This window comes from Hibiscus syriacus, unplaced genomic scaffold, assembly GCF_006381635.1.
Source record: "Hibiscus syriacus cultivar Baekdansim isolate YM2019G1 unplaced genomic scaffold, ASM638163v2 tig00110114_pilon, whole genome shotgun sequence".
NCBI lineage: Eukaryota > Viridiplantae > Streptophyta > Magnoliopsida > Malvales > Malvaceae > Hibiscus > Hibiscus syriacus.
This window is the reverse complement of record NW_024062594.1, coordinates 449,662-461,454: the sequence shown is the minus strand read 5'-3', so window position 1 is coordinate 461,454 and position 11,793 is coordinate 449,662. Positions and strand designations below refer to the sequence as shown.

Below are 11,793 nucleotides of genomic sequence, written 5' to 3'. Positions count from 1 at the left end.
TTTCATATTGCAGTGTCATTTAAAAAATTAAATACCATATAAAACTATGAAGGTATTTTGGAAAAAAATACTGACGAGAAAATAAAAGAGTTAAAAAATTGATGAGAAAAAAGAATTTTAAAAAATAAATAAAATGCAACATTGAAGATTAAATTACAAAAAGAGTGAATTTGTTGTTAAAAATGAAAACCGAAGTTATATAGATATTCTATAGAGTTACAATAGCATGTGATTTAACTTTGGTAAAAAAAATATACTTCAAATGATAAAATAATTACGAGTATAACATGTGATTTAACTTTGATAAAAAAATATACTTAAAATGACAAAATAATTACGAGTAAGGGGGAATTAAAAATGAGTATTTGAGTTAGTTGAGTTGACCAATCATATTTTACAATTTTAATTCTATTTTATTTTTATCGAGCTAGATTTTTTTAATCGAATCAAGTTTTGTTTACCCTAATTTCATTAAACCCAAAAAAAAGGACCTTTTTGTGACGTTTTTAAAAGATGGAGCTTTTCTAGTTATTTGTCCTAATGCTTAAAGCTGTTTCCTTGGGGAACCCCTATATTATTTTCCAAATTAGAAAAAAAAAACAGGTGTGAAATTCGTTTTAATAGAGTAAAAAAAATCAATTACAGTTGGACCTCCCTAAGAATTAATTCTTTAATCCAACTGACGACCTACCACCATCTCTCTCTCTTTCTCTCCCTTCCTGCAACTATTTCATTTCCACAACCTTCCAAACAAAGAGAATTTATGGAAACTGAGATTCACAACGTTTATTATTCTCCTCTTCCATGTTTATAATAAAACACAAGACCCTGGTTATTGGGTGTCTCTTGCTTTCTGAACTCCAAAATATGGTTATGGCAATAACCGTTGATTCTTCCATCGGAAAGATCTTGTTCACCCATGGCTCATGTTGAGTTCAGGACTAACCGGGGAATTCGTTATCAATATAAATATCAGAAGCATCTTCTTCTTCCTTTTCCTTGTTATAATCGAAGCCGGGTGTTCGTGTTTCTGGGTTGCCGGATAAGACCATGGTTCCTGCTGAAAACCTTCCTAAAAAACATTACCTTCCTCACGGCGGCGGCGGCGATTTTTATGGTTGTTGTGGCGGCGGCAGTATATACAGGGAGAGTTTTGGCCTTATGAGTCGTCTTCGTGGGTATGATTTTCACACCGAAGCTTGCTTAGGAATAGGATCTGATCTAGAAGCTAACGACATGGATGAAGATGAATCGAGAACTAATAATAGAAATGAGGCGGGCTCCAACTCCAAGGATAATATCCATCAAGAACTGGAACTAGAAAGAGATGAAGGTTGGCTCCAACTCAGTATAGGGGGTCAAGATCAGCCAACAATATATGATCACAACAAGCACGAGCAAGGCGATCCAACGGCCAGAAGAGGAGAGTTGTTTGAGCTCGATCTATTACCCGGTGGTAGCTCGCAACAACCGAGGCCATTAGCCCCTATCTTTCATATGCCCGAGTTTCGAGCACCACCGCCGCTCATGCATAGTTTTAGTACATCTTTATTTTATCAACATCAACAACAAGGGAGCAGCTCCATGTTTAGGCCGATACCGCAAAATATACCACCAGCTCCTTCGGCCTCCTCATCTTCTTCTTCTTCTTCTTCTTTGTTGCCATTCGGGTCCTATTTTGGCGGACCATTTCAGGTGCAATCCGAAATGCATGTTGCAGGGCCGACCTCGGATGTTACAATCATTGATCCACCTAGAAGACCCCATTCTGGCATTTGGTTTGTGCTACAAGCATCACAAAATCAGTAAGTTGCTCAAAACAAGGACAATAGTTGCATCACCTTTTCTTTTTTCCTTCAAAAGTTCTGCTGAAATTCACTTTCTTTTTTCTCAGAGCAAAAGAACCGTTCCTGCCTCAGATTCCAAAGAGCTACCTGAGAATCAAGTAACAACGCTTATCCCTTTGTTTTACTGCAAATTTACCCCTTTCTACGTACTTATTTCGTGTTTTTTGTCTTCATTTTTGTTTGAATCTCCAGGGACGGGAAGATGACAGTGCAGTTACTAATGAAGTATCTGGTTAACAAGCTGGTACTGGAAAGCGAATCAGAGGTATTTAAACAAAAACACTTAAATGCAACTCCCTTTATTTAATTTTTCATTTTACGACCACATCTCTTCTGCTTTAGATTACCAAAACAGCCAAAAAGAGAAAATCAACCCATCTCTTTAACCAGAAAATTTCTTACACGATATTATAGGACTTGGTTGGTGCTAAGACATGACAGAAACACCAGAACTAAATGCATGTTTTTTTTTTCTTTTCCTATATTTATATTTAGGTGGGAAGTATATATATTATTGTTGCGGAAGACGGCTTATCGGATAGAGCAAAATCGCAACTGATAATTTGAGAAAATAAAAATGAAGATAAAAGAGACACAAAATTTACGTGGAAAATCCCTAAAAATTTAGGGTAAAAACCACGGGCAACGGTAGAATAATTTCACTATGAGAAAATAGGAATTACAACCTCTCTCGATTTACCAATGAGAAAACAATGATAATTCTCTCTAAATAAAAAGGAGAAAACAACTCTCAAGAAACTCTCCAAAATCTCTCTAGTATTGGAAGAAAGCTAGAATGCTTTGGGATAGTTTTGAAGCTAAATGAGTTAGGGTATTTATAGTTGAAGCTTTAAGGACTAATTTGTAAATACCCTAAATTACAATGACTAATTGCATAGTTTTACCATCCAAAATTTTCAACAATTTTGTGGCCAAATTTGACCAATTTTGCCACCCCATTAATGCCACCAAATTGCCACCCATAATGTTGACAATTGAAGCAATTTGGTGTGCCAATTTTCAACAATCTCCCACTTGAAGATTTGATTGGAACAATCATATCTTCACACCATTCTTTCTACCTTGTACCTTTCATGTTGCTTACGTTTCTGACAGGCCACAGGAGGATCGACACCAGGTAAATTTATCAGTATTGATTGCCTTCGTCATGAAATCTGCTATGTTGTCTTTGGTATGGATTTTCTGCATATCTACCGTTCCTTCTTCCACCTTTTCACGAATGAAATGGTACTGAACTCGTATGTGCTTAGTCCTTGAATGAAATGTTGGATTCCTTGCTATATGCAAGACGCTTTGACTGTCACAAAACAGAGAGACATACTCTTGATTGTGCCCAAGCTCCTCCAATAGCATCTTCAACCAAATTGCTTCTTTACTTGCTTGTGTAGCTGCTACATATTCTGTCTCTGTTGTGGATGTAGCCACAACTGACTGCAATTTTGAAACCCAGCTTACAGCTCCACCAGCAACTTTGAACACATATCCTGTAGTAGATTTGCTTTTATCCAAATCCCCTGCATAGTCAGAATCTACATACCCATTGATTAGTAAGTTTGATCCTCCGTAACATAATGCAACATTTGAGGTCCCTTTGATGTATCTTAGGATCCTCTTTACAATATTCCAATGCTCTTTGCATGGATTCGCCATGTACCGACTAACCACTCCCACTGCTTGTGCAATGTCTGGTCTTGTGCATATCATAGCGAACATTAAACTTCCCACTGCTGATGCATACGGTACTCGAGACATCTCCATCATCTCTTCTTCACTGCTAGGACTCATATTGGAGGATAATTTTAAGTTAATAGGAAGAGGGGTAGAAATTGGCTTACAATCTTGCATGCTAAATCGTGACAAGAGTTTCTTCAAGTAATTCTTTTGTGAAAGCCAAATATTCCTATTACTTCTGTCTCAGTGAATTTGCATCTCTAGAATCTTGTTTGCTGATCCCAAGTCCTTCATTTCAAATTCCCTAGCCAGTTGTGCCTTCAATTCTTCAATATGATCTTTGTTGGGTCCTGCAACCAACATGTCATCCACATACAACAACAATATAACAAAATCGTTATCACCAGACCTCTTGAAATAAGCACAAGGGTCTGCATTAAGTCTGTTGTATCCAAGGCACATAATGAAGGAATCAAATCTCTTATACCAACACCTCGGCGCCTGCTTTAGACCGTACAAAAGATTTGTTCAACCTGCAAACCAAGTTCTTCTTTTCGTCTTCTTCAAAACCTTCAGGTTGGAGCATATAAATCTCTTCTTCAAGATTTCCATGAATAAAAGCTGTTTTAACATCTAGTTGCTCTAGATGTAAGTTCAATGTAGCACACATTGCCAAAACTACTCGAACTGTTGTTAGTCGAACCACAGGAGAAAATATTTCATTGAAATCAATACCTTCTTTTTGAGCATATCCTTTGACCACCAGTCTTGCACAATACCTCTCAACTTGATCGTCACCATTTCGCTTGATTTTGAAGACCCATTTGTTACCAATTGGCTTCTTTCCTTGTGGTAGTGGCACAAGGTCCCATCCATTATTTTTATGAAGGGCTTCGATTTCTTCTTGCATCACCATCATCCACAGTGAAGCATTTGAGCTGTTTATTGCCTCCTGGTATGTTGATGGCTCGCCGTCCTCTGTTAAAAAGGCAGTATGCAATATTACCTTCTATAACATAATCTGAGTGCCAATTGGGACGTCTTCTCACACGATTTGATTGACGAGTTGTTGGAGCTTCAGAACTCTCTGGTTCTTGTTCATCATGTGTTGGTTCTGCTTCAGAAGAATCTCATTCTTCAAACTCTTTTTCCACATGTATCTGAGTAGTCTCTGACTTTTCAGCGCTATCATCGTTTTCTTTTCTTTGTAGTTTATCTTCTACAAAGATAACATCTCTACTAATGATCACTTTGCGGACATTGGGATCCCACAAGCGATACCCCTTTACTCCATCAGCATACCCCAAGAATTTGCATTTCCTGGATTTTGGATCCAACTTTGAAATTTCTTGGGAGTTATACATCAAGTACACTATACTTCCAAATATATGGAGGTTTGAATAATCAGCTGGTTTTCCACATCTTCATTGGTGTCTTCAGCTCTATTGCAGTTGATGGAGCTCGATTCACCAAATAACAGGCGGTATTGACTGTTTCTGCCCAGAATGATTTTTCTAGGCCTGCATCCCTCAACATTGCTCTTGTTCTTTCTAACAAGGTTCTGTTCATCCGCTCTGCCACTCCATTTTGTTGAGGAGTGTTCGCCACTGTGAACTGTCTTTTGATGCCTTCTTTCCTGCAAAAGTCATCAAATTCTTCGCTTGTGTATTCTCCTCCATTATCTGTTCTGAAACACTTGATCTTATTTCCAGAATCAAGTTCCACCCGTGCTTTGAAGTTTTTGAAAGTTGAAAACACGTCTGACTTCTTCTTAATAGGGTGCACCCAACATCTCCTGGAGTAGTCATCAATAAATGAGAAAAAGTATTTTGCTCCACCTAGGGACGTTACTGGTGCTTGCCATACGTCAGAGTGAACCAATTCTAGAACACTTTTGCCTCTAGAATTTGATGTGTTGAATTTCAACCGGTGCTGCTTACTTGTTATGCAATGCTCACACAAAGGAAGTGATACATTTGTTAAACCTGGAAGTAGCTTTTGCTCCACAAGGAATTTCATTCCTTGTTCTGACATGTGTCCAAGTTTCTGATGCCATAGCATTGCCGAATCTAAACTACATGAGGCAACAGAGGCTTCTGCTTCTACCAAAGTCTCTCCCTTCAGCATGTACAAGTTTGCAGCTATTTTTTCGCCTTTCAGTACCACAAGCGCTCCACGGAACACTTTCATGATTCCTTTCTGTGTTTCAATCTTGCTTGCATTATTATCCAACAATCCGTAGGATAATAAATTTTTCTTCAGGCCTTTCACGTGCCGCACATCTCGAACAACTTTAATTGTTCCGTCATACATCTTCAATTTGATGGTTCCCACGCCAACGATCTCAAAGGCATGATCATTGCAACTATAAACAGATCCTCCTGAGACAGGTTCATAATGATGGAACCATTCTCTTCTTGAGGTCATGTGATATGTTGCTCCCGAATCAATGAGCCATATATTTGCAAATCGTTTTCTTCCTTCCACGATGGTTGACGCTTCACAGCATAGAGCATCTCCATCATCTGAAGTGTTTGCGGTATTGTCTTGTGGATTGGAGTTTTTATTTAGACTCCAACAATCCTTCTTCAAATGACCCTTCTTTCCACAGTTGTAACACTTTAAATTCTTCTTGCTCCTCGACTTCGATCTACCATGTTTGTGACTGCTGCTTTGGCCACGTTCTGTTGATCTCCCTCTCATCGTTGTCATCGTTGTCAATGCTTCTTCTTGTTGCAGATTTACTCGTCTGTCTTCCTTGTTCTTGCACCGATTTTCTTCTTGTAGAACAGCAGCTGCAACATCATCAAAGACTAGACTAGTGACATTACTGTTTGTCAAGTTGATGATGAGTTGATCATACGAATCCGGTAGACTTTGAAGTAGAAGTTCAACACGTTCTTGTTCTCCTATTTTACAACTTAAGGATGTAAGCTGAGAAAAATAAAGTATTCAGTTTATTTAAGTGCTCCGTCACTGAAGTAGATTCTGGCATACGGAGAGTGTACAATTTTCTCTTAAGGAAAATTTTATTGTGTAGCGATGTGGCCTCGTACAATTTGGTGAGATGGTCCCATATCTCCTTAGATGTATTCTTCTCCTCGATGCTTGACAATACTTCATTTGCTAATGCTAGATAAAAGTTTGCCATAGCATTCCCGTCTATTTCGATCCATTTGTTGTCATCTGTGAAATATACTGGCCTTTCACTGATAGTTGCTAGACAACCGTCTTTCCTCAGGATGACCTTCATCTTCAATTTCCACAATGAGAAATTTCTCCCATTGAATTTTTCAATATCAAATTTCGTTGCCATAGCTTCTATTATTGATAGCTCCCACTATTTCACTATCGTGAATAGTTCTTTAGAACCTCAAAGAATGGGTAATACCTTCTTATTTTCTTATGTTGGATGATCCACCTTTTGGTGGCAACTACAAAGACAATAAGCAGATATTACACACTCAAATATGGCTCGGATACCAATTGTTGCGGAAGACGGCTTATCGGATAGAGCAAAATCGCAAGTGATAATTTGAGAAAATAAAAATAAAGATAAAAGAGACACAAAATTTACGTGGAAAACCCCTAAAAATTTAGGGAAAAACCACGGGCAACGGTAGAAGAATTTCACTATGAGAAAATAGGAATTACAACATCTCTCGATCTACCAAGGAGAAAACAATGATAATTCTCTCTAGATAAAAAGGAGAAAACAACTCTCAAGAAACTCTCCAAAATCTCTCTAGTATTGGAAGAAAGCTAGAATGCTTTGGGATAGTTTTGAAGCTAAATGAGCTAGGGAATTTATAGTTGAAGCTTTAAGGACTAATTTGTAAATACCCTAAATTACAATGACTAATTACATAGTTTTACCATCCAAAATTTTCAACAATTTGGTGACCAAATTTGACCAATTTTGCCACCCCATTAATGCCACCAAATTGCCACCCATAATGTTGACAATTGATGTAATTTGGTGTGCCAATTTTCAACAATTATTTCTAGGGTACCCTTTTTCTAATGGAATATTCATTAGCCCTTTAACCCGTAGTTTTTGGCTCTAAAGATTGCCTAAATGTTTTAAACATTAAGGTAAACAGTCTTGTAAAATGGTTATGAGGCTCTTCTGGTTTTAGCGACTGGATTAAAGGCGTAGGGTTTTTGTTTTCGGCCTTAAAGGCCTGAATTATTGGGTTTGCTTTCACACCATAAGCTTACTGAAAATAACAGTGTGATCTATGACCATCGGTATAGTAAAACAAGCAAAAGCATACTATAATTTTAGGATGATCAGCCTGTAATATCTAGACCTCTTGCCACCCATAAATAAAAGGATATTCAGTGTTTAGAATATCTGTATTTCTCACCATAGATGATATTGAACGTTTAAACATATTAGGTTCTATATTCTCTCGTATAATATATCGACAGTGATGCCCAACTAAATTAAACTTAATTATTTCGAATCGATATTTTACTTTAGGCATGAAAATGGGAGAATCACCTAGGACAAAGACAAGACGCAGATCATGAGTTTACTGGTTGAATCCTTGATTAGCTAGCTAGGGTTACATTACATGCTCTAGTCTTATGATACCAAAACATATATATGTATACCTAGGGTTACATTTACATGCCCTAGTCTTATAATATCAAAACATATATATAGGTAGCGGATAGAATTGAGATAAAAATGGATCAAATTGTTTAACTTCAAACTCAAAAAGATTTAATAGTATTTAAATAAAAAAGATTAAAGTTTAATTTATCTAATTTTAAAACTATCACAAACATGGACAGACGTAAAATTTCATGATAGTAAGGGGTTGTTTGTTTACTTCAGAATGACTAAGCGCTGAATGATTCAAATGTTGAATGATTCAGAGGTTCTGTATGAATTAGCTCGGTATGAATTAGCTCTGAATGTGACATGCTGTTTAATAATGGCTCTGAATCATTCAGAATGTACTTTGATGCTGAATCATTTAGCACTGAATCATTCAACACTGAATCATTCAGAGGTGCGACACAAACGCGCTGAATGCTGAACCGTTCAGCATTCAGCGCTAAATGGTTTCATTCAGAGCCAAACAAACAGCCCCTAAGAAAAACTTTTAAAATTTTAGGAATGGATAGACTTATAAAATTCTAGGAAAATAAAAATAAATTATCAATAGTAAATATAAAGAAAAAAATCTAAAATATAGTTAAACATTTTGCTTCTTTTTATTGTTGTGTTTCGGGTACTCCAAGCCATGTTCACAAAATATATGCCCACAATGGATCAGTGATAACCAATCCTTCTCCCTATTCCATTAGATTAAGAGCTTTGGTAGTTAACATTAATTGGAGCTTCCTTCTTTTGTCCTTTGCGTCCCCCATAGTATAATTTCTGGTCTGTTTGCCTTCCAACATATAAAATATCTAAACCATGTTAGCTTCGACTTCCTGTTTTGCTGTACCAGTATCAATTATATATATTCTAGTCTTATATATATCTATAGGTCAACTCTAATGCCATGGAATCGATCTATATATAAATACTTGTATTATTATTATTATTATTATTATTATTATTATGACTTCCCGTCTATAGTTGTTTCGGTCAACAGATGCCATTGATTTGGAAAAATTCTTCACAACCGCCAGATGATATGGCATCTCCCGTGTCATGTATATATGGTATAAAATCAAGTGTTATGGTCGTTTAGGAATAATATTGATTGGAGGAGGATGGTATTATATAAGGTGTAATTACATCGTAGGGCAATGGGAATCACACGTGGACCCTGTCATTCTCAAAACCTCCTCATCTGCATGCGCTATCGCTCCTTTCGTCATGCTTTCGCTTCTTCAATCTCAGCTTCCACACAGCTCCCTCTTCTTTTTTGGAAGTATGGTCGAAAATTCAAAAGGAAATCGTAAGTGCACCACTTGGATGGCGTTTTAAAACCCCATCATCACACCACGACCAACCACAATATACATTAAAAAAGACAGCCCCACGTATTTTACGTCGGGGGAAAGCGATGCATGAGGGATACTTCCACAACAGAATATCATCCCTACTTGTTGAAAAAGAACAAAAATATAACAAATAAAAGAATGAAAAGACAAATGAAGAGCCTCCCCATGAAAATGATTTGTTTATTGTTGGTAAACTCAGTTCATGCAGCATGAAATACTAGGGTTTTTATTTAACTTTCATGTTTTTTTAAAAAATTGAATTTAAGGATAATAATAACTCTTATAAATTTCATGTTAACTTTATTTGATATTTGATTAATTCAATTAATTATTTTATCTATTTGTTTTAATAAAAATCTACTGGATGAATGATTTTGCCTTAGGAGTATAGTCAAGGTGGGTGCCCTAATGATTATTTCGGGCAGCTAAGATAGTGGAAATGACGGGCAGGGTTTGAAGTTTAGAAGGCCGATATCCATGCCTGACCGATGACCTAAGTTGTATTTTTCAATTTTTTAGGTCATTAGAGTGATTAGTATGAAAAGTTTGAGAGAGGAATATTTTATGGGTAAAGTATAAGTTTCAAAGAATGGGGGATAGCACATAGCATGGACAAACACGTAGGCCACTGACAAAGCATGACTTCACCACTACATGTATATCACTAAACCAAACAACAATAATAAAATATAAATTAGAAAAAAAGGTAAACTACTTATTTGGCCATCCACATATTACTTAGTTTCTGTTTCAGTCACCTAGTTATTATCTTTTTCAAAATCATGCCTAACGTTATGTTTTGCTTCTATTTTGGTCATCCATCGTTAGAAAATTAACAATGATGTTAATGTCATTATAAGATAATATCACGTTGGTATTAAAAGATAATTAAACAAATGTCATGTCAGCATCACCGTTACTTTTTTAATAATAGGTGGTCAAAACAAATTCAAAACGTAACATTAGATATGATTTTGAAAAGAAAACTAAGTAATAGATGGGTGATTAAATAGGTAGTTCGTCCCAAAAATTATCCAACTCTCAGTATGCATAAATTATGTCTGATTATATTTTATAATGATTAATTTTGAATTTAACATGTCTAAGTGTGTATTATTTGTGATTATACATAGTACTTGTAACTTCAAAAGTACCTACATAGTTTGGTGTTGATGATAAAAAAGCAGGTAGAGATAACATGCAGAAGGCAACAGCTTCAACCTTGCTTGACGTTGCAGCAAGTAAGAGATGAAATATGGAGTTCAAGGGACGCAGTGACTTTGCTTCCACATACCTCAACAGCTGATCATCTCATGGTTTTGCACTATGGCAGAAGCCCTAATTCAATCTTTCACCTTTAAACACATCTTTTTCCCCCCATGATTTAAGCTCCTACGTTGATGTTATGTATCATTCTTATTTACTCTTTTTTTTTTAAAACAAATCTCTAATTGTTGGAGAAAATAGCTTGGTTGGTGGCCTGAAATAGCGAGGGCAAATAACGTAAGCAAATTGTATTTTTCTGAGTTTTGCTGGCTTTCATATTTATAAGGGTAAACTTAATGTTTAGTACTCTAAATGTCATTTTTGTTTTGTTTTAGTCACCTAACTATTTTTATTTTTAAATTAGATATAACATTACGTTTTGATTTCATTTTGGTCACCCGCTGTTAAAAAATTAACAGACTGTTGATGTGACATTTTTTTTAATTGATTAATAACATGACAATATCTTATGGTGACATATCACAAGTACTATAAATGTTTTAACAATGAGTGACAAAATGTAATCAAAACGTAAACTTAGATATGATTTTGAAACAAAAAAATAGTCAAGTGACTAAAACAGAACAAGAGTGACTGTTAAGGTATTAAATGTGTAGTTTACCCTATTTTTAATTATTATCATTTTGTGTCAACTTGTACAAACTTCATTGATTAATCTACTAATTAATCCATTTCCCCATACATAAACTCTTGTCTTAATTTATTATCTTCATCTCCAATCAGGATTAAGTAAACGTATTGGGAAATAGTTTATTTCATCGATCGTAATATGGAGAGGTTTATTTATATTTATTTATTTATATAACAATGCATTTTAATAGGAAATTGCTTATTATTTGGTTCTCAACCGCCCTTATTTGGTCATCTTGCTCGGACATTTTACTTGTATTAGAATGATTACAAAAAATTTATAGGGTAGAGTGTTACTTTGTTGAGTCTTGACTATTAAAAGTTACAAAAATGATCATCCGATTATAAGAAGTTGTTTTGTTGAGAC

General features: G+C 35.8%; 1 protein-coding gene across 1 annotated transcript; it reads left to right on the top strand.

Annotated features, from left to right (window-relative positions):
• Window positions 1–684: 684 nt before the first annotated feature.
• LOC120215385 (protein LAX PANICLE 2-like) lies at window positions 685–10,979 on the top strand. Its single transcript, XM_039213101.1, has 4 exons — window positions 685–1,805; window positions 1,895–1,945; window positions 2,040–2,112; window positions 10,697–10,979. The coding sequence occupies exons 1-4, from the start codon at window positions 1,051–1,053 to the stop codon at window positions 10,868–10,870; spliced, it is 1,053 nt and encodes a 350-aa protein (XP_039069032.1). The 5' UTR covers window positions 685–1,050; the 3' UTR covers window positions 10,871–10,979.
• The last annotated feature ends 814 nt before the right edge of the window (window positions 10,980–11,793 follow it).